The sequence below is a fragment of the Eretmochelys imbricata genome, chromosome 1 (genome assembly GCF_965152235.1).
Source record: "Eretmochelys imbricata isolate rEreImb1 chromosome 1, rEreImb1.hap1, whole genome shotgun sequence".
NCBI lineage: Eukaryota > Metazoa > Chordata > Testudines > Cheloniidae > Eretmochelys > Eretmochelys imbricata.
In genome coordinates this window covers 312,721,556-312,749,447 of record NC_135572.1, presented here as the reverse complement: position 1 = coordinate 312,749,447, position 27,892 = coordinate 312,721,556, and the positions used below count along the sequence as shown (strand labels likewise).

At 42.4% G+C, this 27,892-nt stretch overlaps 1 protein-coding gene across 1 annotated transcript; it reads right to left on the bottom strand.

The window, feature by feature from the left end:
- On the bottom strand, positions 1–26,079 carry CAV1 (caveolin 1). Its single transcript, XM_077807825.1, has 3 exons — positions 26,050–26,079; positions 24,621–24,785; positions 1–342 (listed from the first exon to the last, which is right to left on the bottom strand). The coding sequence occupies exons 1-3, from the start codon at positions 26,077–26,079 to the stop codon at positions 1–3; spliced, it is 537 nt and encodes a 178-aa protein (XP_077663951.1).
- Positions 26,080–27,892: the final 1,813 nt, after the last annotated feature.

Here is a 27,892-nt window from a genome sequence, read left to right as displayed (position 1 = left end):
TTATATTTCTTTTCGTATTGTTGCCCGGATAGTGCTGAACATTTTGCCGATGGCCTCGAATAATCGGTCGCAGAACGTGTGGATGCAGATAGAATAGACCCGGCTGATGCATTGGATCTCAATCAAGTAGCTTCTTATGCATGGCACCACTGCCCAGATGTGTAAGAATGACAAAATGGCAAAGTAAATACCCCAGATGAGAGCCAGAGGAATGCCAAAGATTGCCGACAGTAAGCGATAAAACCAGTATTTTGTTACAGTGAAGGTGGTGAAGCTGGCCTTCCAAATCCCATCAAAACTGTGTGTTCCATCAGGTTCAGCAATGACACCTTCAAAATCAATCTGAAGGCAAAGAGGACACAAAAACAGGTTAGACAGATATTCAAAACTGACACAGATGTGTGGATTCCAAATACCCTTTGTCTTAACAGTGATCTACTCATTATGGCCTCGATTCAACAAAACATTTAAGCATGTGTTTAACTTTGAGCATGCAAGTCCCATAGATTTAGACACTTAAGCACATATGTACATTAAGCATGTACTTACGTTTTTGCTGACTAAAGATAGGGTTACTCATGTCATTAAAGTCAAGCACCTGCTTAAGTAATTTGCTGAATCAGGACTTTAGTCTCCGAATTGCATGGAACAGTTTTGTGGACTGTGTGAAGCATCTGCATGTAAGTGTGTCTAAAATATAAAACGAGCCTCTGCTAATTGTGGCTAGCAGATCTGTTCATGTAACTGGAATGGAAGCTCAGATTCCTGGCCTGGAGTTTCCTTCCATGCTGGACACAGGGTAATTGGGTCATGGACCCCAAAGGAAGGAGCAAAAAAGAAGAACAAATGGGGACACCATTCTCAGGCCTCCAAAGGATATAAGGAAAATTGCACTGTAGAGAAATGCTGCTATCTGACTGTGAACCAATCCTTGAAGGACACAAGATACAGCAGACAAGCATCTGCTTTCCACTTACAACAGTGAAACCTCAGAGCCGTGTCTGGGGTTTCTCCTAATTTATATGATCAGGGAAGTGAGATCAAGATTAGGCTCCATATATTCTAACGTAAATATGCAATGCTCTGGAAGAGAAAACTAGTATTAAAAAGAGGAGCAGCAGTTCTGCATTGCAAAATCACAATATGCAATACGGTAGAATGAATGGCTTATAAACAGTAGTAAAGATTTCCATGCAAACCCTCCCATTTGCAAAAGCATTTAGAATATGTAAATAATTTTAGACTTACTCACACTAAACAGTGAATTTCTGTCCTGTCTCTTGAGGCCCCTCTTAATAGTGAAACAAGTTATTGTTGGGTTCATGAAAGTGACAAAGTATTGATGTTAAAGAGTTATGATACGTTTTGTGTAATTTTCTTTGAATTCTAATGAGAAACAGCTCTTTTGACACTGGGCTTATCTGGTTGTTAAAGAAGAAAATTTTCTTACAATGAAAAATTGAATACTATGAATTTAAAAGTCTAAATTTTTGTAAGAAAATAGTTGCTTTCCTAAAGCACTGTGAGTGGAGTATTATGTGGTTATGTGAAATTATTACAAGTCATTTATTTAGACAATTTTAGTGCATTCAGAAAATCTATTTTAATTTAATAGAATGAGGTTAAAAACCCCAATAAAAGCTTTTCAAATTAAAGTGCATCTTTCCCTCATTTATTTCCTATAAAATCAATTATAGAGGAGCAAATATTGAGGAAAAACAAATTTAAGCCATTAAATATCAACCCAACATTTTCATACCTCCTGATCATGTAAGGGTTTAACCTGAAAGGTGCTGATTGTCTTCAATTCCTACTGTAATCAACAGGTTCATGTTGCATGTTCTGCCTCTTGAATGACTGGACCCTTAAATTCCAGCCACTTCACACTGTGACATATACGTTACCATGAAACCAAGCTCCAGACTTCAACAGTGCAACAGGGACTTCTGTCTGATTCAAATGAACCAGAAGTCATTTTCACATTCCAAGGTGACAGCAATTTAATAGTTTGTAAAATTTTGACAGCTCAATGTAAATTGAAAACTAGAAACCCTAGATATAAATTATTATTTTATTTTATAGACACATTTTATGTAGCTTAAATCAAGAGCAAACAATATTTCCCCAGTCATGTGAAGCACACACCTAATCACCCCTCTGGTAACCAAGCCAACTTCTTGAAAGGTGGGGAAGACCAACTGGTAAACCATATATCTTGGGATTTCAGAACCTGCAATTTGTGGAGGACGTGATTAATGAGATTCAGCTTACATCATGTTCTGAAAGTGGCCAGGCTCCAGCTCACTTCTGATAGGAGTGAATTATAGAAATGAGGAACATCTGCTGGGAACATTTAGTTCCAGAGCCCATTCACCCTTGATAGGCAGGGAAAGAATTTCTGTTAAATGTTGGCATTGTGATGGGGAACAGAGGGACAGCTGGCCTTTGTGATAACAGGGTTCTAGAACTTTTAGGGCTTTATGTGTAGTCAAAGGTAGTAACCAGCACCTTACATTTCACCCAGCAGAAAACTGGCAGCTAGTGGATATGATGGACCACAGATGCAATATGCTCTCACTAGTCTGCTCTGCTCTGAAGATGGGAAACCACATTTTAGAGGAGTAGAACCTTTTAATGGGCCTTCTGACTGTTTCCTGATAAAGTGTAATACAACAATCCAATCTTAAAATGATAAAGACATGGACGATTATAGTGAGGTTTGCATCTCAAGGGAAAGGATGAAGTGTCTCAGTCAGTTGAGGAAGACAATGATTTTTCTGACCTTCTGGGAGTAGAGGAATCTACTAAAGGTCCTGAGATGGCAAAAGCATTGTGACAATAGGTGGACAGATGCCTTCAATAAAAATAGCAGCCACGGTCTATGCAAATTCTACAAAATGTTTCCTGCTCCAACATGCATCACATTTATCTTACCCAAAGTGAGCCTAAGAGATCTATCTGGCTTTCATTCAGATTTACCTATCTCTCCACCAGATTCTAAGGGAGTGATCCAGCTCCTTCTGAAATCAGTAGGAGCTGGATCAGAACCTAGGATAGCAGGAAAATGATTCTGTCTGTCTGGGCCTGATGAAAAGGAGACATAGAGCTGCTCCTTCCTCCCAAGGACCTATTGGTGTGGAGTGCCACAGGTTTCAATCTTAGCTCCCTCATATTCAAAGTATCTGAGAGGGGAAAATTGTGAGACATAGTATGGCATCTTCAATGTGATCTTCTGGGAGCTCGCCTAAAAAAATAAGTATGTAGCCATCTATAGTGATTACATCCATTCGTGCCACGTCATGCAGTCATCTAACTTAAAGACAAGCACCCTTGACTGAATTTTCTAATACCACCCTTAGAACACTTATTGAATTTTTACAGTCAGTGTGTGGGGATGACAGTTCTTTAAACTTGTGCTTTAAAACCAAACATAAATAGTTGTTAATATACCATATTTATAACAGCACCCGATGATGCATCTCTTTAATTCTGGAAGTGTCGGGGGGTTCTCAGTTTGAGTTAATCATTAGGAACATCTTTACATTGTAGTCTGGTTCTTGCACATACGGATCATGGGTTGACACTCTGTTGGTAAGATACCTGGCCAGGCTCATATATTAATATTTAGAAGAAATACCCTTTCGTACACATTTCATAGTTTTGACTATTATAGCCAACCTGTGCAAAAACTCACCTGAAGGAAGTGCTACAATAAAGGGTGCATATTTTACAGGTCTCTGTTGAAATGCCAAAATATCCAGCAAGCTTAATTGTCATAACATTTCCATTACAATATTAACAGAAACATGTTGAGACATAATAGTTCAGCCCCATGTCACACAAGCTAAACATGTGTTTGATATAATCCACTGCACAGGATATTTAGCGTGGCCAACATAACCAAGCAGAGTAGGTCAACAGGAAAAATGAACATCACAATAGTATTCCACGGCAAGAAATTAAAACAATTATATATATTGGTGGAAAGAACAATACACTCATAGGAGCTGATACAAATGAGACTGCTGCCAAGAGTATGGGTTTACTGGATCAGGCTCAATATGCCACACACACAGCAATGGTTCTTTAATGTGCTTTTCTAAGGCACAGCACATTTGTTAATTACGCAATTCTCAGCAGCATCCTACCCTACCCTATGTTTATGGAGTCAGATATTTTTAACACCTTATGGGATAGGGAATGTAATCATTAACCTCTTCTGTAATACCTGTAAAGATGACAAATCATGTACATAAATGGATAAGCAGCTAAAATTGTATTTCCATGGAGACCACCTCTTATTGCAATATTGGGAATGTGTTTGGCTTGAAAGTACATAGCTCTGATTTCTGACACTGGATGTAAATCCCTGTAAATTTGTGCAGTCTCCACCCAGCTCCAGACACAAGCCACACACTCGCTGTAGAGTCATTAGCTGCCATGTCACCACCATGGAGGATCTCATTTTATTCAAAAATTCCAAAATAACACTGTCTAATCCTCAAACCAACAGCTGGTCTATACACACAGATGGTGAAATCCTGTCCCCACTGAAATCAATGTGAGTTTTGCCATTCATTTGAGCGGAGTCAGGGTTTCACTCTGAAATTCCAATAGTTTAAATCAGTTTCTAAATCAATTTGTTTAAATGGATACAACTTCCTGGTGTAGTGTCAGTTAAGGATGGATAATATTTTAGCTTAATTTGGTGTGTTACTAAGCCTAAGACTTCTCCCCAGCCCGGGCTATTTGCAGGTTTCCATTCCCAGCCTAATTCTTCTCCCTGGTTCTGCAAATAGCAAGCTATAATGATACTTGTTTGATCATCTGCCACTCTGAAGAAGGCTCTAATAGCATAAAAGTGATTTTTGGTACTTCTCTAAAAGAATGATTTCACCAAATGAAAACAAGTTTTCTAACCAATACAACAGCATATAGGGTGACAGTCTGGCCTCATTGATGTCCATGGCAAAACTCCTCCTGACTTCAAAGAGGCCAAGGTTTCATCCATGGAATCAATCTTCCATTAGGAAAACGTGTTATACGTGCAATGGAGACACAACTCTGTATTTTTTATAGGAGCTGCGCAGAGCCAGAAATGTATAAGGAGTTTGTACAATGTAACTCAACCTAATTTAAAATATAATAATAAAAAAAAATCAACTTTAAAAGCTAGGATTGGCAAATGTCTTTTCTTTAAATAAGAATTAGAAACAGTGTATGGTTTTGTAGCTCATATAAATGCATTAAAAATGTTTTAACTCATATTAGAAAATAACTCCCTGTGAAATCAGTTTAGAAAACTAGGGGCTTTTCTCCTGTAAAGTTCTACAGTCATCCAAGCTCAATACCATCAATGAGCAAAGATAGAAAAATGGAAATTTTTTTACTGTAATGAATGAAACATATTGCTATGCTGGCAATCTTGTGAGTGACTTCAAAGAAATAAATATACTCCAATTTCTCTGTATTTCCATTAAGGCTTTGTTAGGATTGAATGGTTTATACTTTTGGACTTTTATAAATGATGCTGAATACTTTTGTGCAGCACGTTGGCCTATAAAATAAATCTGTGAATTTGCAAGTACAAGTTAACCAAAATCTAGTAACATATGTTAAGGAAAGTAATCCTTGCTTGATGTGTTGTGACATTGTTTGGTAAAATGAACTGTCAGGTGGTGTTGAATCCGGTCAAATACCTTACAAAAAAAATGTATACATGCAGAAGTGAAAAAAAGCCTCATTTTCATTAGGACAGGGTCTGGATATTATATTTCTGTTTCAGTAGAAAGCTTGGAGTTTAATGATCCATGTGCTGGAATTTAGATGATTCTAAGACCTGCAACACTGATTTCTAGAGCCAACCTTCCTAACCGGGCGTGGAACATATGAGTGTGAATCTATGCAGTGTGTATATTGCCTCATTCATGAACATAAAAACATGTTGTTAAAAAAAGACATTTCTGCAATAGTTAAGATAACAAGCTTTAGGTTATAGTAACTCTTTCCCCAAACTATACAAGGATTTTTCTAGTTAAGCACATGAAAACTGTCATCAACATTCACTTTTGTATCACATTATGCTAACGTTGGTGAAACATAAAATGTATTCGGCAACACAGATTTATTTGCTTCCGCAATGAGTCAAATTGCTCCTCAAATTAGTTCAGTGGTCATCCTTTGCATAAAGGGTTTTTAGGATTAGGCCAAAAGTCTTTTCACGCATCCAGAAGGACCGCAGGATTGAGTTTGCACAGGCTGGCTGTTTTACAGGAGAATTTATTTTTTTTCAACTGGCTCATAGTAGAAACATTAAATCTTACTGGGAAACTAACTTTGCATTGAAGCCCTTTAGCTCTTCTGAGGCTGCATCTTTAACTTACCGGTCGTTTTTGTTAACAACAGACTATCTTTTTGGCACCCAAAAAAAGAAACTATATGTTTACATGGAACTCACAGAGCTGTTAAAGTAAATGATTAGAATCACCCATGTGCTCAGGTGTATTTATATATAATTCATTACAATGGTGAAATATTTATTTTAAAAATATGACTCCAAAGCAATCTCGTTGCTTTTCAGGCTGAAAAGTCGAGTGAATGTTCTCTCTAGGCCTGAGTCTCGGTAACTGCTCATCTTACAACACTAGCCTAACTGTACAGACTTCTGTGGAGTGACTCCTGAGGAGAGGAGAATCAGGCCATATTTCTTTTCTTGGCAGACATTCCTTTTCCAAGTGTAAGAGATGAAGATGATGTCATGGAATCATGGTACTTGCTATGCCACGGTGGTACAGCTCAAGCCACACACAAATGTCCTAAAAGTACACAGGAACCGTTATGTGTGTGAGAGGCTAAACAATTATTAGTTCATGCCACCAACAATCAGGGAGGGATTACTGTTCTAGACTAACTTTAACAAACGTGGGAACTTTTATATCAATTTTAGATTATATTGCACAATACTGAATACACCATCTCATATGAATTGCAGTCAATGTCCCATTGCCACATCTTCCCTTTTCACTTTTCTACTGGCCACAAGTCCCAAGCTGCTCCACGGTGATTAAGTAGTGATGTTAACCTGACTCCTGAGAGTGAAAAGACCAATGAGCAGCATGGCAAATTAGGAGACTTTCAGTCATGTACAGTATTCATAAATGTAGCGATCAGTCTGTTCATGGTGCAAACACAGTGAAATTACATAAGTGATTAGAAGGTCTCAGCTAAGACTGGAGCTTTAGTGTGTTAAGTGCTGTACAATCACATAGGATGAGACAGTTCTTGCAGGTTATGGTCTAAATAGACAAGACAGGCAAAGTGTAGGAGAAAGGAAGTATTATTATTAAGGGAGCACAGCTGGACTCCACCAATTCTCAGCTGCTATATGTTCATTTAGGAGTTATGCCAGCTGGCATAAGATAAAGCAGCCCCAAGGGTGCTCTACCTCACAGTGCAGCCAGCACAGATCAGCCCAAAGGATCAGGGAGTGGATCATAATTAAGGCTACATTTCAGTCATGGGTATTTTTAATAAAAGTCATGGACAGATCACGGGCAATAAAAAAAAATTCACAGCCTGTGACCTGTCCAGGACTTTTACTGTATACCCCTGACTAAAACTTGGGGGGTGGAGGGGCGGCTCAGGGGAGCGGCCCTGGGGGCACTGTGGGTGCTGGGTGGGGGACAGCCTGGGGGGTGCCACGGGTACTTGGGGAGGGGAGGAGCATGGCCCAGGGCGGGGGGGGGGCGTTGTGGGTGCTGGGTTCTGCAGCTCCCGTTGGCTGGCAACTGTGGCCAATGGGAACTGCGGGGGCAGTGCCTGCGGGCGGAGCCAGCACTTGGAGCTAGGAGCTGAGGGAGGGGAGTTCCTGTTGCCCTTCTGGGGAGCCTCCCTGCCCCAGGTAAGCACCGCCCGGCACCCCAATCCCCAGCCCTGAGCCTGCCCCCCAACACCCAAACACCTGCTGTGGGCGGGGGAGGGGGAGCTCAGGGAGCCCGAGACAGCCCCAGCAAAAGCTGGTGCGCCTGGCCTGGGGGCTGCCCGAGCTGCTCAGGTGGTCATGGAAAGTCTCAAAATCTGTGACCTGACTGCCAAGACTAACACGGAGCCTTAGTCATAACAATCACCCTGATGCCTCCTCTGAGGAGCAGATTCTGCCCCTAGCATAGGAATCAACCCTGTACAAGCAGAATATGCACTACGCAACCTATGCATTTTGTTATCCTCATTTCTAGGTTCTATTGTCATTTCCATTGTTCTGACTACATCACTCTTCCTGCCTCTCCCACAGCATGTTCATGTCTCTTAGCTTTCCCCTCTGGTTATCAGTTCAGTAACACTCTGCGATGCTGAGTGTCATCAGACTGATAACAAGAGCCAAAGTGAACCAAGCCGTGTAAAAATAGGAGTGAAGTGGCCAGAAATATGGACATTAGGGCAGAGAGATACAGCAAAGGTTCCCATTAGCTTTTAGTAGGGAAACTCACTGGCTCATGAGGATAAGATAAACTTTACTTGGGTTCCACTTTTGTCAAATATACCAAACGAAGGTTAGCCTGTAAAGACCTTGTTGCAGCTCCATGCAGTCAGGCACAGATTTAGGCAGAGGCCTCCCTCACTGCAGTACATGTACACCAGGGAACTAGTTATTCTACAGCCTCTAGGGTGTGTTGTGACATGGCCATGACACGTCTGCAATGCTAATGAAAATACAGGCATGTTAAATTATGGACACAAGGTAAGGAAATGGGCTTTGACCAATTAAAGGATGCTAATAACTCAAAATAACCTTCTGTTTAGGCCAAAGATTTTTAAACATTACCAACTTCTGTTCTATGTCTACAATACATTTCCTGACCTCAGCGGTTCTTTGTTTCCTACTATTCAGTTTGGTAAAGCTAGTTGTTGCATTGCTTGTAGCTTTTGTTAGGTTTTGCTATGAAAAATACTGCAGTTTCATTTGCCCTGGAGGTGTTTTTTAAACTAGTTTATCAGTGAGTTAAGTCCGTTTGAACAGAGATTTATTTGCAAGGAGGCAAATGATATGAAGAACTTGTCTACTCTTTCAAGGTTTGTTTAAAGAAAACCTCTATTAATTACAGTGTCTGAGATAAGAGTTATTGTTCTGAAGGAGCAGCCTGCTCAACGAAGAAATGTGCACTCTTTATATGAGAAAAGAGAGATGGGTGCAAGAGTGAGTTATATATCAAAAGCTGTGGAGTTGTGGGGTGTTTCCTACAAATTCCAATCCCAAACCTCCAGCTATCATTGCTGCCCCTTTTGAAAGTTTGTTCTTTGAGACATCACCTATTGCAAAGCAAACTTTACCATGTTGTGTTGCCTGGGAAGATAACGAAGGATACCTAAAGGCCACATTTTCACAGAGGTTTCAATCCAGCCAACATTTCTGCAGGTATGATGATGCATGCCCAAAAAAACACTGCCATGTTTTTGGAGCACTACTGCGTGTGGTCACAAACGATCCAATTTACATACGCCACTGATGCTCAGTTTCAGCGTGAACTAGCAAGGTGCTGAGCACCACGATGAAGTGCTAAAAGCCCTCAGTTTCCACTGAAGTCAGTGGGAGGGTGTTCAGCTCCTTATGGAAGCACTCAGCCCCTTTCAGAATTGAACCCTTAAGCCCCCGATCTAAGAAAGCACTTAAGTATGTGCTTCACTTCAAGCACATGAATGGGCCCACTGAAATCATGGGCTTAAATGCTCTCCTGGGCTGTGGGGCCTGATCAAAAGCCAGGTGCTTAATGAGCAATGTACATGCATGAATATATTTCTATATAGCCATAAAAAGGGGTTATTTATATTTTTAAAACATGTCTAATGTGAAATGTTGAGGCTGATTTTAATGCCAGCACTGTGCTGTTTTACGGCAAGTTTTTCCTCACATTAAATAAAACGCAATATTTTTGCTAGATTATATCGTGTCCTTACAAGACTAGTAACAAGCATATAGCAGGAAGCAGATAAGATCTTTCCCTATTGTGCTCAGCTTATCATTTAAATTTTTCCATTTACTCAACTTCCTTTAAAAACAATTCAGTTCAAGCAAAGATGCCTATAGTCTCAAAATGACCATAGCCGCACTGCATTATGAGTCACATCTGGGAGAGGAGAGAAGCTCCAGGACAGATGCAATTCTTCCAGAGGTGGTTAAGACTGGTGAATATGTTATTAAAAAATGGGAGGCCCAGAGGATTTTGTTCTTAGCTATTTATGCTTCCACTTACTTTTTGGATATTGAAAATGTGCAGTTACAAAATCTGGAGAACATTGTTAGGTGGTTGGAACTAGGTAAAAGTTATGCAAGAAGTACCCAATAGTTGCAGATAAAATGCATCCAAACTTTTAAATGCTTCTCTGAATCAAACATTCCCACTTCCTTTGCAAAATACATGCTTCCACACACAGAACCAACTGTCTTCCTGACAGTCCTTCTGATGTATCATAGGAACCGAGAAGTTGGAAAAGCACATTAGGTCATCCCCGCAGAATGTGCGGAGAGGAGAAGACTAGGAGAGGGACTAGGGAGGTTGATTTGGGGTTGAAGCAGAGGGAGTAGGGTTATGTGTCATTGAGCTGCTCCTTTCCTCTTTTGCCTGGGCTCCTAGCAACCATGTGATTTTACTGATTTTGATTTTATAATAAACTAGAGCACTGACATTACGTAGCACTTCAGAGCTTCAAAGCCTTTATGAAAAGGAAACAGGCATGGTGAGCTGCTGTCCATCTTACAAGAAACTCCAACAGATATTTCACTCCTTGACCTGTAATACACCCCCCTGCCCTGGGTTGCACTTGCCTGGGTGGGGGCAGGGGAGGAACTGTGGATTTTCTTCACTTGTTTTCCATTTTAAACAAAAACTCTCTCTCAGACCAGAACCGAGGACGGAGGCAGCACCATCTGGCAAACAAACATATTCACCTGCATTTCTGGGATGTTTATATTTTGTCCCTGAAAACGCACAGCATGCTAATGCCCAGGTGTCCTGCTTCCCACTAATAACCCTTTTAAATACTGGCCATTTGGTGAAATCTGGTACCTGACAAAGGCAAAATTCTTACTATTCAAAAGTATAGATCCTCATGGTTTGACAAAGATGTTTAGAGATTAGGAATCTCTAGCAGTATCCAGAGATGGTATAATTTTGATCAGAAACAGGGAAATCACCTTGACTTGTAATCTGGTGGAAGAAATGTATCAAGAGTCTCTTCCAGCACATGAGACAAAGAGGTAACTTGCCTTTGACCACACAACCAATGAATACAAAAGTCAAGATTAGACTTTGGCTTCCAGCCCTGAAATCAGTCCATCAGAGCACACTGCCTTCATAGAAGCCCGCCAGGTCCCCCAGGGATGACACTTTTTTAGCACCAAAAAAAAAAAAAAAAAAAAACCACACTAGGACCACAAATAGTCAGAAAAAAGAAACACTAGGACCACAAATAATCAGAACCTTGGTTTTATATAGAACTGGCTCAATGCTGCAAATAAATAAATAAAAATATCCCACAAATATGTGCTCAGACTTTTAAGTGAGTTTGCTTTGATTGTGTTTCCTCCCCTTTTTGTGTTCACTTGCACTACAATATTCTAGTAAATTCATTTCCTGGCAAGAATATTCATGGAAATAACGAATCTTTGGCGAGTACTTGAAAATATTAACAGAAAGCAAATGCTGAATTCATAAATAAGAATCCTGATTATAAGGCTGACACTCCTCCAATCAGCAAAGAGAAATATTGCAAGTGTTCAATCAAAACTAACCAATATGGTTCAAATATTCAGTTCTGAATATCAAATCATTCCAATGGGCTGCTTGTAAACAATCCACAGATACATTCAGTAAATAATTTTGAATAATGAGTAATTCTGAGAAAATCATGATTTGCTTGTGCGCATTTCAGATAAATTATTTGCTTTTCACCCAGCTCCAGTTTTATGTCCTGCCAAGAAGACAGCGTCTTGTTCCCTGACACTATGTGGGGTTATTGATTCAGTACCAACCAAGGCCTGCATACATTTCTTAGCACATGCTTAACTTGATCGGTTGAGCGGTCCCACTGAAGTCACTGTAACTACTTGTGAGAGCAAAGTTATGCATGTGAATGCAGAGACAATTCCACCTGCTTTTACCAACATAATTTCTTGCAACAACTAGGCATTCTTTAGAGGGCCTTTATCCAAGTTCTCACCTGGTCTGCCTCAATATAGCTTGAGAGATTTGATGAACTATCCATCCAAGGAGTCATCTGAATCTATCTGAAGTACTGCTATATGTCCTGTGCAGGTGGTGTATTCCTACCAGCCAATTCCCAAGGAAAATTACTTTGATGTTGCCAGAGTAAATTTGTCATAGAGGAAACAAAGTTGCTGTTTCCCTCCCTGGAAACTGGTGTTCTGAAAGCTAGGTTAGGTCACTACATTTTCCCCATACTGAAACTTTTCTCAACTACGTTTAACTTTTTTGTATCACTTTGTTTCACAAGCCACAATTTGATACATCTGATTCAACCACCTACACCAGGGATATCTGAAAATGTTTCCTACTCAGAAAAAATATAGTTTCGAGGTAAAATTCAGGCAACTCTGAAGTCAAGGAGAAATCTGCCATTGATATCAGGATTTCACCCTAGGATTTCTTTATGAGAAATAAAGATTTTGGTACACGGATTTTTAAAAGACTCCACCACTCTTTAAAACAAAATGTCTTCTTTTTTGGGCCCTGATGCTGTTAATATTTCCATTAGCTATAACGGCCTTTGGATCAGGTTCTAGCTCACATGTTTGTGCTCCAGTACCACTTTATACTGTGCCGCTAGCCTCTCTCTCATTCACCTAAACCTCCCCACTTACAAACACATGCTCCTTAATAACAAAGTAATCAATAAAGATTTTATTAAACAAATTTAATGCGAATTTGTGTAGAGGCACCAACACATCACTGGGATGAGAAGTATAATTTCCCAACACCCAGTTTCCACTGGGTAGGCACACTACATCAACTGAAATAAACACTTTCCCTTTGATTGCCATAATGATATGTAACAATTTTCTCTCTCTTCTTCCCCTCACGTGCCTCCTGCCCACCCCGTTTTTTACCTGCCATGACTAGAACTGAAGGTAGCATTAATACAAGGTGCATAAAGCTGTTTAAAGTCTAATTAACTTTTCTGAGCCTTTTCAAAATATTTGTCTCTGCATGTCCTCTGTTAGAATTTTTTTATGGAAGGCCTTAAATTACAGATCCTCAAGTAACAGTGTTAAAACTATTTAATTTTAAATATTGCTATAATTTCTATAGATGACACTGTGAGTCTAGGGCCTTGCTCCTGCAATGAAGTCTGCACAGGAACAGAGATCTGTCTGTGTGGAGCTCATAAAAGGATTGGGAGCAGAGAAATGGGGTCGATAGGAAATAGTAACTGTGTGTAGTGTGCAAATGGAGTGTGCTTCTTGTTATTTTTTGGGAGTGACGGCAGGGATTTTGAAGGCGCCTGTGGGAAGTAGGTGTCCAAACCCCACTGATGCTCCCTTGTGCTAATAAAGTTTGTGGATGACACGAAGCTGGGAGGTATTGCCACTACAGAGAAGGACCGGGATATCATACAGGAAGATCTGGATGACCTTGTAAACTGGAGTAATAATAATAGGATGAAATTTAATAGTGAAAAGTGCAAGGTCCTGCATTTAGGGATTAATAACAAGAATTTTTGTTATAAGCTGGGGACGCATCAGTTGGAAGTAACAGAGAAGGAGAAGGAACTCGGAGTATTGGTTGATCACAGGATGACTATGAGCCGCCAATGTGATATGACCGTGAAAAAAGCTAATGCGGTCTTGGGATGCATCAGGCGAGGTATTTCCAGTGGAGATAAGGAGGTGTTAGTACCGTTATACAAGGCACTGGTGAGACCTCACCTGGAATACTGTGTGCAGTTCTGGACTCCCATGTTTAAGAAGGATGAATTCAAACTGGAACAGGTACGGAGAAGGACTACTAGAATGATCCGAGGAATGGAAAACCTGTTTTATGAAAGGAGACTCAAAGAGCTTGGCTTGTTTAGCCTAACCAAAAGAAGGCTGAGGGGAGATATGATTGCTCTCTATAAATATATCAGAGGGATATATACCAGGGAGGGAGAGGAATTATTTGAGTTCAGTACCAATGTGGACACAAGAACAAATGGTTATAAACTGGCCATCAGGAAGTTTAGTCCTGAAATTAGATGAAGGTTTCTAACCATCAGAGGAGTGAAATACTGGAACAGCCTTCCCAGGGGAGTAGTGGGGAAAAAAACATATCTGGCTTCAAGACTAAGCTTGATAAGTTTATGGAGGGGATGGTATGATGGGATAGCCTAATTTTGGCAATTAATTGATCTTTGACTATTAGCAATAAATATGCCCAATGGCCTGTGATGGGATGTTAGATGGGGTGGGATCTGAGTTACTACAGAGAATTCTTTCCTGGGTGTCTGGCTGGTGAGTCTTACCCAGATGCTCAGGGTTTAGCTGATCACCATATTTGGGGTCAGGAAGGGATTTTCCTCCAGGGCAGATTGGAAGAGGCCCTGGGGGTTTTTCGCCTTCCTCTGCAGCGTGGGGCACGGATCACTTGCTGGAAGATTCTCTGCACCTTGAAGTCTTTAAACCATGATTTGAGGACTTCAGTAGGTCAGACATAGGTTAGGGGTTTATTACAGAAATAATAAGATTCTGTGGGTGGGTGAGATTCTGTGGCCTGCGTTGTGCAGGAGGTCAGACTAGATGATCATAATGGCCCCTTCTGACCTTAAAGTCTATGACTCTTTTGAAAATCCCAGTTTAAACTGAGCACAGCAGCAGTCTGAATAGGGAATGTGATGCTTTCACCTTAAGCTGTGATGGTATCTTCTCGCTTCCTATTTGAGAAGCTGAATTTATCAGTTCCCACTTGTCTAAAAACATAGCATGTGTGCCAGATAAGCATAAGACTACAGACCAAACTCATCCCACATACAATTCCCCTGAAGTCAGAGAGTTACACTGTGGATGAAATTGCCTATAATAAGGGCTACCATTTAAAGTTATTAAGAGGCTGGCCATTGGAGGGTACAGAGAAATACTGAGATTAATTTAATTGACAGGTTTCAGAGTAGCAGCCGTGTTAGTCTGTATCCGCAAAAAGACAAGGAGGACTTGTGGCACCTTAGAGACTAACAAATTTAATGAGCTGTAGCTCACGAAAGCTTATGCTCAAATAAATTTGTTAGTCTCCAAGGTGCCACAAGTACTCCTTTTCTTTTTAATTGACATGGATTTTCTCTTCAGTTAGCAGGTGCCCCTACTTCTATAGCTTCATCCAAGCCAGTTTAGTATGATGTATTGCTTCTTATTGCTTGAAAAGTGTCCAAGTGTAAAATACTCTTTTTGGACCTGATGTGCAGCGCTCTCTATTGCATACTCCTTACATGTTCATGTCACAGAACTCCCAGTTTTGTTAATGAAGAATTGTGAGATAAAGAGTTCAACACTATGCATCATACAGGAAATTCTGCCCCAAAATGACATTTACCCACTGATAATTCTAACTTGTCAAAGTCTTTTTAAAGTTTGTGTGTTACATGCAATCTGTCAAATTATGTTGGCTATAACATTTGCCTTCTGTGAAGCACCTGGTATAATTTGGGGCAGTGTAAAAATGCTAATACAATAAGCATCAGTACTGAATAGTTAATTATGTCACCATAGCAAACAAATAAACATTATGAATCATATTCATTGGTGTTAAACAGGAAGCCAATGCATAAGGGTTTAATTATGGTGAGAGCTTAAATATAAACAAAATATTTTAAAAAGAGGCTTTGATCAGAATAAATACAATTACTGGTTAACCACTGCAATCCCTATGAATGATCAATCTTCCGAGACCTGCAAAAGAGTACCCAATACTTCCTTGCCTTCCATGTAAAGTATGACTGATGCTTTGAAAGAGCTGTGCTCTGCCTCAATTCCCTATCTACATTACTCCAGTTCCAAACCAGTGTACCCTGATATAACACTGGAGTATTGCAATGGTGAATCAATCCCCTAACCCCCGAATCCAGAGCTGGAAGAGTCATTTGAACAAGGCCACCAGAGTGTATGGGTAGGCAAAGTTTGTCCAAACTTCTGGGACTATGTACAATTAAGGAGCCAAATAAACACTTGCAAGTTAATATTTGACATTAAGAAACTATCGGCACTGTGCAGAAACAAAGGAAAGGGACTGTTTATTAAATCTCATCCATTCCTGGTGGGAGAAAAGTCCTGGCTGAGCTCTGGATTTTCTCTTATTTCATCTAGTTCGACCCCTGGATTCTATTCCTGGCTCTGCCACTGACTCTGGACAAGCCACAATCTTTCTGTGCCTTAGCACTTCCATCTGTAAAACATGAATGACAAACCTGACTTTCCTCACAGAAGGTTTGTGAACTAAGCTATTCCTTCATTCATTAGATGGAAAATGCTCTGTCTGGCTAGACATCTATCTCTGTATTTATGCTGCACTCCACACACAGGTGTCTGACTGCCTAGGTGCAAAGTATTAGATGAGGTGATTAATTTGAGTTAATATTGCCTTTGGCACTGACTTTCTCTTTTTAGCCATTGATGGGAGTCATAAATGTTTTTAAGTAGGCTTGGAAGGATTAGATTTTTATCTGTAAATGTGGGTAAAATGTCAATTTCACCACATACACACAAACCGATAAAAAATATTTTCATTGATAATAACGGAAATGTACAGATAGGCAAAGTAAGAAAAATGCTGAGCTAGAACTTAGTAGAGTTTGATTTAAGGATATTTACTCTGTATATTTTGATGTGATGTTGACAATTTCTATTTTAATGGTTATAAAGCTTTAACTTTTAAAAATCAATGTCTATGGTCATTAAATGATTATTGTCTGACCCATCCTGTTGTCTGATACCCCTCCCTGCATAATTTCCCACAACCATGAAATTTTAAATAAATAAAAATAGAAAAAATGCTTACAAATAAACACTGATATTATCTATCAAAATTATATTAAAAAAATCAAATTCTGCTAAGTCTTGTTTTAAGATACATGAAGGGGCGTGCCAAGCCAGCATGGCTCATTGGACAGACTGAATAGTAGTGCCCTCCCTAATACCAGTGTAAATGGTGTATGTTCACATCTGATCAAAGTTTCTGGAATATGTTTGATCCTGTAGTGAGCTGAACTGCATCAAGCTGAATAAACTGTTGTAGTGGAAGGACTGAATACTTAATTGTACTTGAGCAACAATGATAAAAGCTTTTGCAAATTAAACTAGGTGCAAAAACTCCTTGTTGTTTCATAGAATCTCAGGGTTGGAAAGGACCTCATCTAGTGCAACCCCCTGCTCAAAGCAGGACCAACCCCAAATTTTTGCCCCAGATCCCTAAATGGCCCCCCTCAAGGATTGAACTCACAACCCTGGGTTTAATAGGCCAAAGCTCAAACCACTGAGCTATCCCTCCCCTGAATTTGTAGCTGTAGTTTGTATCTGTAGTAAATCAGGAGATGTCTGCCAAAAGAAGGGTCTCTCAAGCAGTAAGTAGTTGGTGGTCATTGCTTTTTAAAAACAAAATAAGAACCAAATTGTGGATGGCCTTGCATGGGTTTTCCAGAGGGTGCAATGGACATTTCCTATCCAACACACCCTTGAAGGAGACAGTCATTATCTGGCTGGCTATGCTCATGACCAAGGAGTGGGAACCAAATACTGTAGCTGTATCATCACTGGTAGTCCCTACTGGTGCTGAGGCGGCACGGCTGAGTGGGCTGGGAGGCTGGACATAGCCCACCCAGCTTGGGTAAGAAACAAGGAATTGCTGGAGGAGGATAGGCTACATATTTTTTAAGGTGCAAAGAAACCTGCTCCTCGCTGTGCTTTTCCCAGCACCAGTGAAGTTGTTATGCCTTATGCAGGCAGAATGTCTTCCTCCACCACTGCGGGAGCACTCAAAGTGTTCCCCAGGCCACACTCCAGAGGGTTTCAGGACCATAATTTGGCCCTACGATGGAAAAAAAATCAAAGTGTGTTGTGGGGCACAATTTTAGGAAGTGCAGAGAGTGATAAAGTCCTCATGAAGAAAGCACCCCCTCCTCCTCAGCCAGCCACAGGTGAATATTGGCTCCCTTGGGGAATGATAAAAGGCAGATGAGAACAATAAGGGGTTTGTGATAAACATCATTGTTGTGATAAAGACACTAACGGTTGTGTCGCCTCTCACAGAGGTGAAGAACGTGGCATAGAAAGTGCAGAGTACAGCTCAGAGTCAATTGTGGTATATGAGCTATATAGCTGTAAGGCTGTTCTATGTACTACAGAATGGCCCTAGGATCTCGCAGGTGCAAAGGCAGTACACCTGCTGCTAGAACCCATTACTACCTTCCAGCTGGCTGGCCAATTCCACTGTCGGGTAGATGGAGCCATTACCCCATCTTCTAGCTCGCTCCCCCTCATCCCAGAGGAAAAAGAGAGGGAGCATTCTCTGTCCTCCTGCTGAGTGCTAGTACTACAAATTTGCCTGGACTTATGTGGGTCTCACAAGGGAGTTGAGGTTACACTCTACCCCTCCTTCCTATACCTCTACCCCAAATGATTTCTGACTGGAGAAATTAATATAGGCCTTAACCCTCAGAAAGTGCCTTCTTGTAGATGTAAAGTCTGGCTTCGACTGAAAATGACCTAGATTCTGATAAGCAGAGAATCTTTACATACTCATGAGATACCAGCATGTCTTCATACCTCTCTCTTTATATCAAAATGTTGCACCAACACTCACTTTTAAATTCATTATGCAAATTGAGCTAAGTTTTTAAAAGAAAGCATAAACAAAGACAAGCCAAATTCTGTTCTCCTCCATGTATGCGACTCCATTGACTTCAGTGGGGTTGCACACATGTAACTAAGCGTTTTACCCCATTTTTTTCTAAGTGGATGAAAAACATCCTCTCAGGAAAATTGTAACTTTAGAATAAATTGTAACAGATCTGCATGATGAAAGAAGAATTTAATATAGATACTACTGAAGGCCTACATTTTGAAAAGAACCAGTTTTTGGTGCCTCAATTTTGGTGTCCAACCTGAGACATGAAGGCATGTTCGTCTGAGACATTGAGAACCCACAACTTCAAATGGGAGGTGCAGGTGCTCAGCACTCATAAATTAGACCCAGCAGGTCTCAAGTTGGGTACCCAGGGGCTGGACACAAAATTAGTGGTCATTTTTGGTAATGTAGACCGTACAGCAAATAAAACAGGAAAATATGACACTCAGTGGCAAGCAAACACAATTACTTTTATTTTGTCCCTCTTTACAAACTTATATGGCCTCCATCACCAGAGTATCTGAGTGCATAAGAAAAATAAAATTGCAGAGGTGCTGCTGTTTTATTTATAAAGGACTGTTACGTCAAAGACTAACACGAGACAACAATGTTCAATTTGGAGCTGAGTAAAAAGTTTGGAACAAAAATATATTTGATAAATGTAGCAGATATTTTTCTGCTCATGAAATGTCCCCAAATGTTGCAGTTTTCTTAGATTTATTTGTTCTTTAAAAATATTTTATTAATTTTATGGCAATTTTTTTCACTCCGTAGACATCAAACAGCTGCGTGTGAGTATACACACTAGCTGAGCTCTGTTGGTTAGTGGGGATTGGACAGTCCTTAAAGGCCCTTCTAGCCTTAAAGTCTATGAGTCTATGAAATAAGACATGTGGTATTGTTTCTCTTCCCTGATTGGACAAGTGTGGAAGCACACCAGTACTTCTGCATGTCAGTTTTCAAATTCAATTTGGAAAATACTCATGCATGGAACTATGAAATTCATGTCCCATGAACATTCATGCCAATAACATTTGATCACATGAATGTTCACTGCAAGCTGACATGAGAGCTGAGCACGTGGCTGAAGCTAATTCATTGACAACACTGAGAATACCCCTGGAAAAGTTTTGCAGTATTCACCCTGTGGTAGTTCAGTCCAAACAGTCCAACACATGGCACTGCTTAAAGCAAGTTGTTTTTCTCTCACACAGCCTCATGAATACACAATGTTGTACACACATGAAGAGATTTGAGCATATCAATTAATTTAGAACCTCATCCTGCACCATGTTGCCCAGTCAGGGGCACTTGGCATCTTGTAGAACGCGGCCTTACGTGAGCATGAGGAAATGCCAGATGTTGAAAGATTCTTTCTCCCCCCACTCCCACCCCACAGTCAGAGATTGGACAGGGGTAAAACTAACTATTGAAGGTACTTATAAGGGGGACATCACTGTACGATCTGAAGCTCAAATCTGAGGCATTTCAATGCCTCCTCTGCTCCTCCAGCTGTTTTGCTTGGTGTTGGGTGTGCTTTGAAAATGCCTACCGGATCTGGCCCACAGGTGAGATAGGCAGGGCATAAGCCAATCTTCATCTAGTTTGAGGGTCATCTGGGGCCCAGGCATCTAGAGTGAGGTGTTGTGCATATGCCCAGCAGCAGAAACTTGGGCAACTTGGGGACTTTTACAGTGAAAATGTCGATGTCAGGAGATTTTAGGAGTCTTCAGGGTTAGGTGGCAGCTCAGTAAGGCTTTTGAGGCTCTCACTTGTGCCTAAATTTTGGACTTGGTGCCTACTGTGGCTTTAAAGTATTTATCTTTGGCATATACCTGTGAGATAAGGAAGCACTATTATTATCTATTAGAAGGGGAACTGAGGCCCAGAAAGACTAAATGACTTGCCAAGGAGCAAGCACTGTGGCAGGATAGGGAATTGACCCTACAATTTCTAAGGCCTGGCCTGGCCTACCCCAACCACTACACCATCTTTCCTCCCACGTAGAATCCCACATCATGCTGCCTTTTCACCTTAACGGAGAGGGCCTTAGGTACTGGGAGTTGTAATATACACCCCAATGCTAAAATAAATGGGGCCATTTAGTCAGCTTTTCAGGAATTAGTGTGGCACTTAGCTTCCATTTCACAGACCTTTTAAAGTCACATTGTGACTGAAGCTTAGGTCACCAATATCTTTAGCTTTAGAGTCAAGCTCCTCCAGTCCCCCAGTGTCAGTACAGATCAGGAGCAGGTGTATGCCCTTTTCTTGATTCCTACCTAGCTGACATCACCTTACTTTACTGCTGTGCTCCATATAGCTTATTTACCTGGTGCAGAGGACACTGTGCAAATGCAGTGAACTGTGTGGCTCAGCGTGATGTACATCAGGGGAACGCATCCCCTGCTTCTCACAATCTCGGGTTATTTTTAAAACTTGTTATGAGATTTTTTTGAATGCAGGCAGCACTGAGGCCTTTTAAAGAGCTGCTTACAGAGCAGATTCCTTGTTCCCTGTCTAATCATTTACTTTTCATGGTTGATTTACTTGCCCCCATGTTACCGTCTGACTCTCATAGCATAGTGGCAAGAAATGCATGGATGCCGAGTAAAAGGCTGAAAGTTCTGAATCTGGTGAAACACAAATATTTTAAACAAAGTAGAAATAGGGCTGAATCACTACTCTGACTCCATACACCCCTGAACTTGTACTATTTGTTTATTACTTGTATTGTAATATTACTTGTATGGTAGCACCTAGAGACCCCAGCTGAGACTGGGGCCCTATTGTGCTAGGTACTGTACAAACACATTCTCTGCCCTAAACAACTTACTGTCTAAGTAGATGAGATGGACAAATGGCAGGGGGGAATAGAAGCAAAATTGCCTGCTCAAGGAACACAGCCAGCTAGTGGTTGAGACAGGAGCAGAACCCAGATTACCTGACACCCAGTCAAGTCCTGTCCACTAGACTACACTGCCTTTCCAGAAGCTTTCAGAAAGCTCTGATATGGATCAGAAACTGGATATGAACTTTATGTTTGCCACTTAAAGAGCTGAACTTAAAAGCAGTAGCCAAAGAACCCGGAAATTTGGATCTAAAGTTTGCAGATTGGAAGTATCTGTGAAATAAAGTATAAACAGCAAAAGAAATTATTGACTGTCTGGTAAATAGGCGGGAAAATGTTGTTTTTCCAATTGCCCTACGAATTTTGCAAATGTTGCTGTTAGTAAAAAAACAAAAGTTGGATACCCTGTGTAGCGTGAAAGCTTGTCTCTCTTACCAACAGAAGTTGGTCCAATAAAAGATATTACCTCACCCACCCTATCTCTCTAAGCTTTACTGAAAGTGGGGATCTGAACACTGTCTTGATATGATACTGACATTCCCTGTCACTCACTCACTGGGATGGGCATACCTTGGAAGCAATATGAGTTTTCTGACTGGTTGGTTGGTGGGGATTTTTAGAGTGTTTGCAAGTGGCACATTTGTGGATAAGAGGGATCCAGATTGTTTCAGAGAGAGATCAAAGGTTTTGGGTTTTTTTAAATTCCTATAGTTCTTACTTTTTAACTTTCTTTTGGGTCACTGGGAGTAACAAACAACCATCTGCAGGACTTGTCCCTGTGGGCGGGTGGAAGGGATGTGCTTTGTAAATTTCAGTTTCCTTTAAGACAGCTATGTTTTTCCCCCCCATCTGCGATCTGCTTCTTTTCCCAGTAGGATCTTTCTTTCTCTGTTTAGTTCTGTTCTGTGGATATCCAGATTCCAGCCTGCCTGCGGGCTATGACTCATACTCAGAAGTTTTAGTTGCAATGGGGACTTCTACTACCACTGCTGCAGCATACAGTGAGTGTAACACCAACTGTCCCAGGTCACTAGTGGGCAGGATCGAACCTGGGACCTCTGGAGCTAAATGCATGAGCCTCTGCTACAATAAGCTAAAAGCCATTTGGCCCTTAGCTGACATGGTAGAGTAGACGCATTAATCTTTCTCTCTAAGTGGGCTGGGTGCCACTAGATGGGATAGAACACCACACCCAGGAGATATGTGGGTTACATGAGCACTAGCATGCTCCTCTCTGAACTCTCACATAGCTCTCCCCCTACATCTCCTCTTCCAAAACCAAAAGGAAAACAAAATTCTCGATTTATAAATACAAGTTGTTGGTTTGTAAATTGAGATTTGCACCATTCTGTATCTTTTTGTAGACCATTTTTCAGTGTGTACAGAATTTAACTTCTTTTGTTTCTAGATTGTAAAGCCAAAGTCATGGAAATAGCTCTATGAGCATTCCATCTGCCTGCAAAAACTTTTAGGGCTTGATCCAGCAAGGCAGAGAGCCTCTGCTGTGATGACTGCCTTCAAATCTTGTTGCAGTCAATGAGATTTAAGACTGCTCTGTACCTTTCTGGATTAGGCCATAGAGGTCTAAATCATTTCACCAACCTGCCTTAAAAATCAACAAAAGTGAAATTGTTCTGATACAGAGAGAATGAAACGTTTCCCTGAAAGTACCTGAATAGACAGGCTTTACCTCACATCCTAGAGGCAGGATGGACTAGGATTGCACTAAGTGACTGCTGGATCTGAAACAGGTTAGCATTGAGTGCATATCTGCTGTTTCCCCAGATTCCAACAAACTTGAAGGACATTGTCCTTGGCCTTCACATGTGTAGTATAAAATTCCTCTGCTAATGAGGGATCAACTCTAGGGTTTCTCTGACCCAGATGGGCCCAGGCAACAATGTCCATTGACCCAGATTTGCTGAAATGATCAAAATTGGAATTAAAAATCTGACCAGAGATCTAGTCACAGTGAGTTTTTGCTTGTTTATTGCCTGCTTTTATCATTTCACTACTGGCGGGGAAAAAATAACCAGGAGCTATGGTTTTGCAAACATTTGGCTTAGGAAAAGTGAGCTGTGTGCATCTGGATCAGGAAAAAGCTGTTCCACAGGAAAGTAGTTGAGAGAAATCACGGTCAATATCCTTAACAGTGTAATCTGAGTTCCACCTGATTTTTGCTTTTTTTTTTTTTTTGGCCATTCCTTTATAAGGCATTTATAGGAATCATTCCTGGCCAGTAAAATCTCCCTTCCTGGGTTAAATATGGTAATGTTCGTTCCATGTCTCACCCCACCAACAAGCATTTGCAGCCAGCGGGACTGCAACAGAAGGACAGTTCGCACAGTTATAGCTGCATTTAGTTCAGCTTGCACTATTGGCGTGAAAGCTCCAGTAGCTAGTTGGTTACCGGTTAGAGATGCCCAGAAAACACGTTTCAGAGGAGCAGGCTGTGCGGACGCTGCTGAACCCCCCGTTTCCCCTGCGCTCCCGCAACAGCTTCCATGGGTCTGGAACACGTAGCGCAGGTTCATTCACTTAGCGGGTGTGTGTCCCCCCGGCACCCCATTCTGTTGCGGTCCCACGGGTTTCCAGCTTCCCAGCTAGTCACCATTAATGTATTGACTCACAGGAGGCTATTTAAGCCGATGCAGTAGAGTGCCCCCCCCCTTTTAAATAGTTTGCCGGGACAGCAGGTGGTGGAGGGAAGCAATGAACTGTCACAAATGTTGTCAGCTCCGTCCCTGGCACCTCTGCAAACACCGTGCCGCCGGCACTTGGAGCTGCTGTCGGGAAAAAAAAAAATCCCCCCATAACAACAAAACGGCTCCAGCTTCTCTGCCCCCCCCCACCCCCCGGATCTCCCGCGTCTCCTGGCTTTTAATCCTTACCTTGACCACGTCGTCGTTGAGCCCGTTGGGGTCCCGGTTGACCAGGTCGATCTCCTTGGTGTGCACGTCGTGCATCGCCTTCTCGTTCAGCTCCTCGGCCATGCTCTTGTTGTGGGGTTTGTAGATGTTCCCGTGCTCCCGGACGGGCGCGGTGTACAGGAGCCCCTGGGCACGGGACGGGAGCGGGGCAGAGATGAGGCACTGCCCGGGGCTGGGCGCTGGCGGGGAGCGTCACCAGCTCATCCAGCGGCTGGGCTGCGGCGCGCGCGGAGCCGGGGACCCTTCAGCGCCGAGCCTGCCCCCCGGCTGGCTTTTTAACCGGATAAAAGCAGCCCACACCACACCCCTCGCGCGCGCCGTCCCGGGCAGCGCACCGACTCCCGCCGCCAGGGGTCCCCGGCGCCCAGCCCGCCCCGCCGCGCCCTCGCCCCCGAGGAGAATGTGCCCAGCCCCGCTGAATCCGCGCCCGCTCCGTGCCCCAGCCACCGCCGCCCAGGGCCGGTCTGCACCCCGCTGCCCCCCCCCCATCCCGGCAGCGCCAGATCTCCGAGCTGGGCCATGTCCAGGCCCCGGGGCTTGTCTCAGTCCCTACCCCCCTCCCCGGCACCCCCCCCCCGGGATCTCAGGTCTGTCCCCCTGTCTCAGGCCGATCTCCAGCCTCCTCATTTCAGCCATCCTTCTCCAGCCTCGGGCTGTAGCGTGCCCGGCCCCGATCTCTGCGCCGGGTCCCTCACTTGGCTCCCATCTCCAGCCCAGCCAGCTGCGGCTCCGAGTCCCTGATCTCACCCCTCAGCCCCCACATGCCGTCAGCCCAGAGCCCCCGGCACGGGGCGCCCTGGGCCCTTGTCAGATGCTCCTCCCCGGGGCTGCCAAGGAGAGTCGCTGCCGGGGCAGAGCAGACCCCCTTCCCGACAGGGCTGCAGCGGGCCGAACAGCCCGCTCAGGTGGGGCTGGCGGTGCCTTTTGCTCGTTGTGCAACATGCCACCAGTGCTGGCTGCAAACACCCTGCGGCTTCATGAACAGCCCGCGAAATAAACTGTCAGCGCTTCACCTGACCCTGTCGCTTTGCGGAGCGACGCGGTTCCCTACAGAGATGTGTTTACAAATCCGAGCTAAAGAGCCGGACGAAGGGAAAGCGGTCGGCTCTGGATGGGGAGAGGAACTTTCCCAAAGGTGCCAAATAATAGATCGAATTTCCTTGGAGAGCCAGCAACATGGACAAACAACCCCCCTTATCTCTAAGCATCCCTCCCCATCTCCTTTGCTGGAAGGGGTCACGGTCAAGAGCAAGATCAGTAAAGTGCCAAGAATGCCCAGAGAAGCCAAGCCAGCGATAGCTGAAGCAGGTACTTGGAGCCAGGAAGAAGCAAGAACGAGAAGTACCTGACCTGAAACTGACTTTTGAAAGGATCCCAAGGCAAATCCTACCTCTGAGTCTACGTATTGGCTACCAGACATGCTGTCCTGGGCTTGATGGAGAGTCGGACTGCGGTTTCACTGCGCTATAATTTAGACGCGCTGAGAAAGGAAGATCCTGTATTGTAAAAAGCAAGCGAGGGGGAGGTAGCTATAAGTGAGACAGCTGGCCGCCGGCCAGAGGTTGTTCTGCTTGCTTTTGGCTGGGATGACAGCAATGGTGGGTCTAGGCACATCCCCAAAGCTCTGGGAGCAGCAGGGGGTGGAAAGGGGAAACAATAATCCTGCAACTGGACTTTCCCAACTTTGTTCTGCCTGTGCAGATTTTGAAACCTGGGGGTGGGGGAGGTTGCCTTGCCAACCACTCCACACAGCGATCCAAGGGAGGCTGCTGCTTGCTCCGAAAAGGAAAATCGATGTATTCACTTTGCAGCACGTCGGCATGTTGCGAGGGCGGTGGTGCTGGAAAGGCACCAAATTTTAGCCCTCAGATGACAAGCTCTTAGGAGCTGTCTCTGTGTTCTCTGGTCGCAGTCAGAAGCCTCCAGTTTCCTTCATAAATCCTCTTGCAGAGCACCAGATAGCGTGTACTAAAGCGGTGGCATTGATGTTTCAGAGCGGAAAGCAATGAGAGTAGTTGTATTTCACATCCCTACCAAAGTGAGGAGTTTGTATTTTTCTTTGACAATAGTTTACATGTAAGAACAACTGTGGCAAAGGGGGTTCCTTTTGGGGAGGGAGGGAGATTGCAAGAGGGAGATTGTTCCAGTGATTCATTTCACAGCTATGCAAATATTTAACAAGTCCGCGCTTTTACCGTATTTTTTTTTTCTGGGAGGAGAATGATCCATGCCAACATGTTGTAGCATGTTTGCCATACATATTATCTTCCGGGATTTTTAAAGACGAGGTATTGAGGTAAACGCTGCAATGTTTTCAGCATGGGGTTTCTTTATCATCTAAACCACAGGGTAACTCAGAGGGATTCGGTTTTATTAATAATAAATAAGAACAATGCTTAGCACTCTATGGGTCTGAAGTGCCTTTGCTTACGGTTACAAAGGCACTGCACTGCTAGGAACTAATTCATTGTTTTGCTATATAAGATTTTGCCGTGTTGGAAAGATCAGTTCTTTCCTGGAGGCCCTTGTTAAACGTTTGCTGAGATAATCTGACCTTTTCAAAACATGTCCCTTAGCAGAGTATTGCACCAAGAAAACTAGATGTAAACTTTGGTCTAATGCAGCAAAATAGCCCATAAAGTTCATCACCTAAAAATGAAAATAGAGTTCAAACATATTATGGTGATGGTCGTAAGTGGGAGAGGGGTCATCAGTTAAAATGGTAAATTATCCCTCCTTTCACCCCCCTTTTTTTTCAAGTGCTCAGAACTTTATCAAACAAATTCCCTTCAGGGCGAATATTTTCCATGCTTCACATTGGCTCTCATTTCAAATAGGATCTTGTTAATTGTTTTTTGTTTTTTGTTTTGTAAAATTGGTTGGGCTAGAAACTTGGCCTAAACTATTTTTTAAAACCAATCTGCATTTGAAGAACATGTCATTGTTTTAAAAGTTAGGAATGTTTAAATTAGTTAGTTTCACACATGTGCATCAGAAGACTTATGCTGCATTGTTGCATGCCTTAAGGATGACGAAATTAAAGATACATTTGTTAACTCCGAAGTCTACATGGATCCAGAGTTCTTACATTCTGCAGAAGAAACCTGTTTCTAGGAAGCTTCTAAGAAGTCAGGTAGGACTGCAGCACCACTATAGTACAAAAAATTTTCAAAGTTGGCAGAGTTTATACACATTGCAAGATGAATTCCAGATCAAGGAACTTGGGGCTGGTC

Bases quoted from the DNA above. Each gene is read 5' to 3' on its own strand.
- CAV1 (XM_077807825.1), bottom strand. From the start codon at position 26,079: ATGTCTGGTAGCCAATACGTAGACTCAGAG. The intron at 24,786-26,049 runs GTAGGATTTGCC...TCCCGTGCCCAG, and splicing joins GCCAATACGTAGACTCAGAG to GGGCTCCTGTACACCGCGCC. The intron at 343-24,620 runs GTAAGGATTAAA...CTTTGCCTTCAG, and splicing joins TCAACGACGACGTGGTCAAG to ATTGATTTTGAAGGTGTCAT.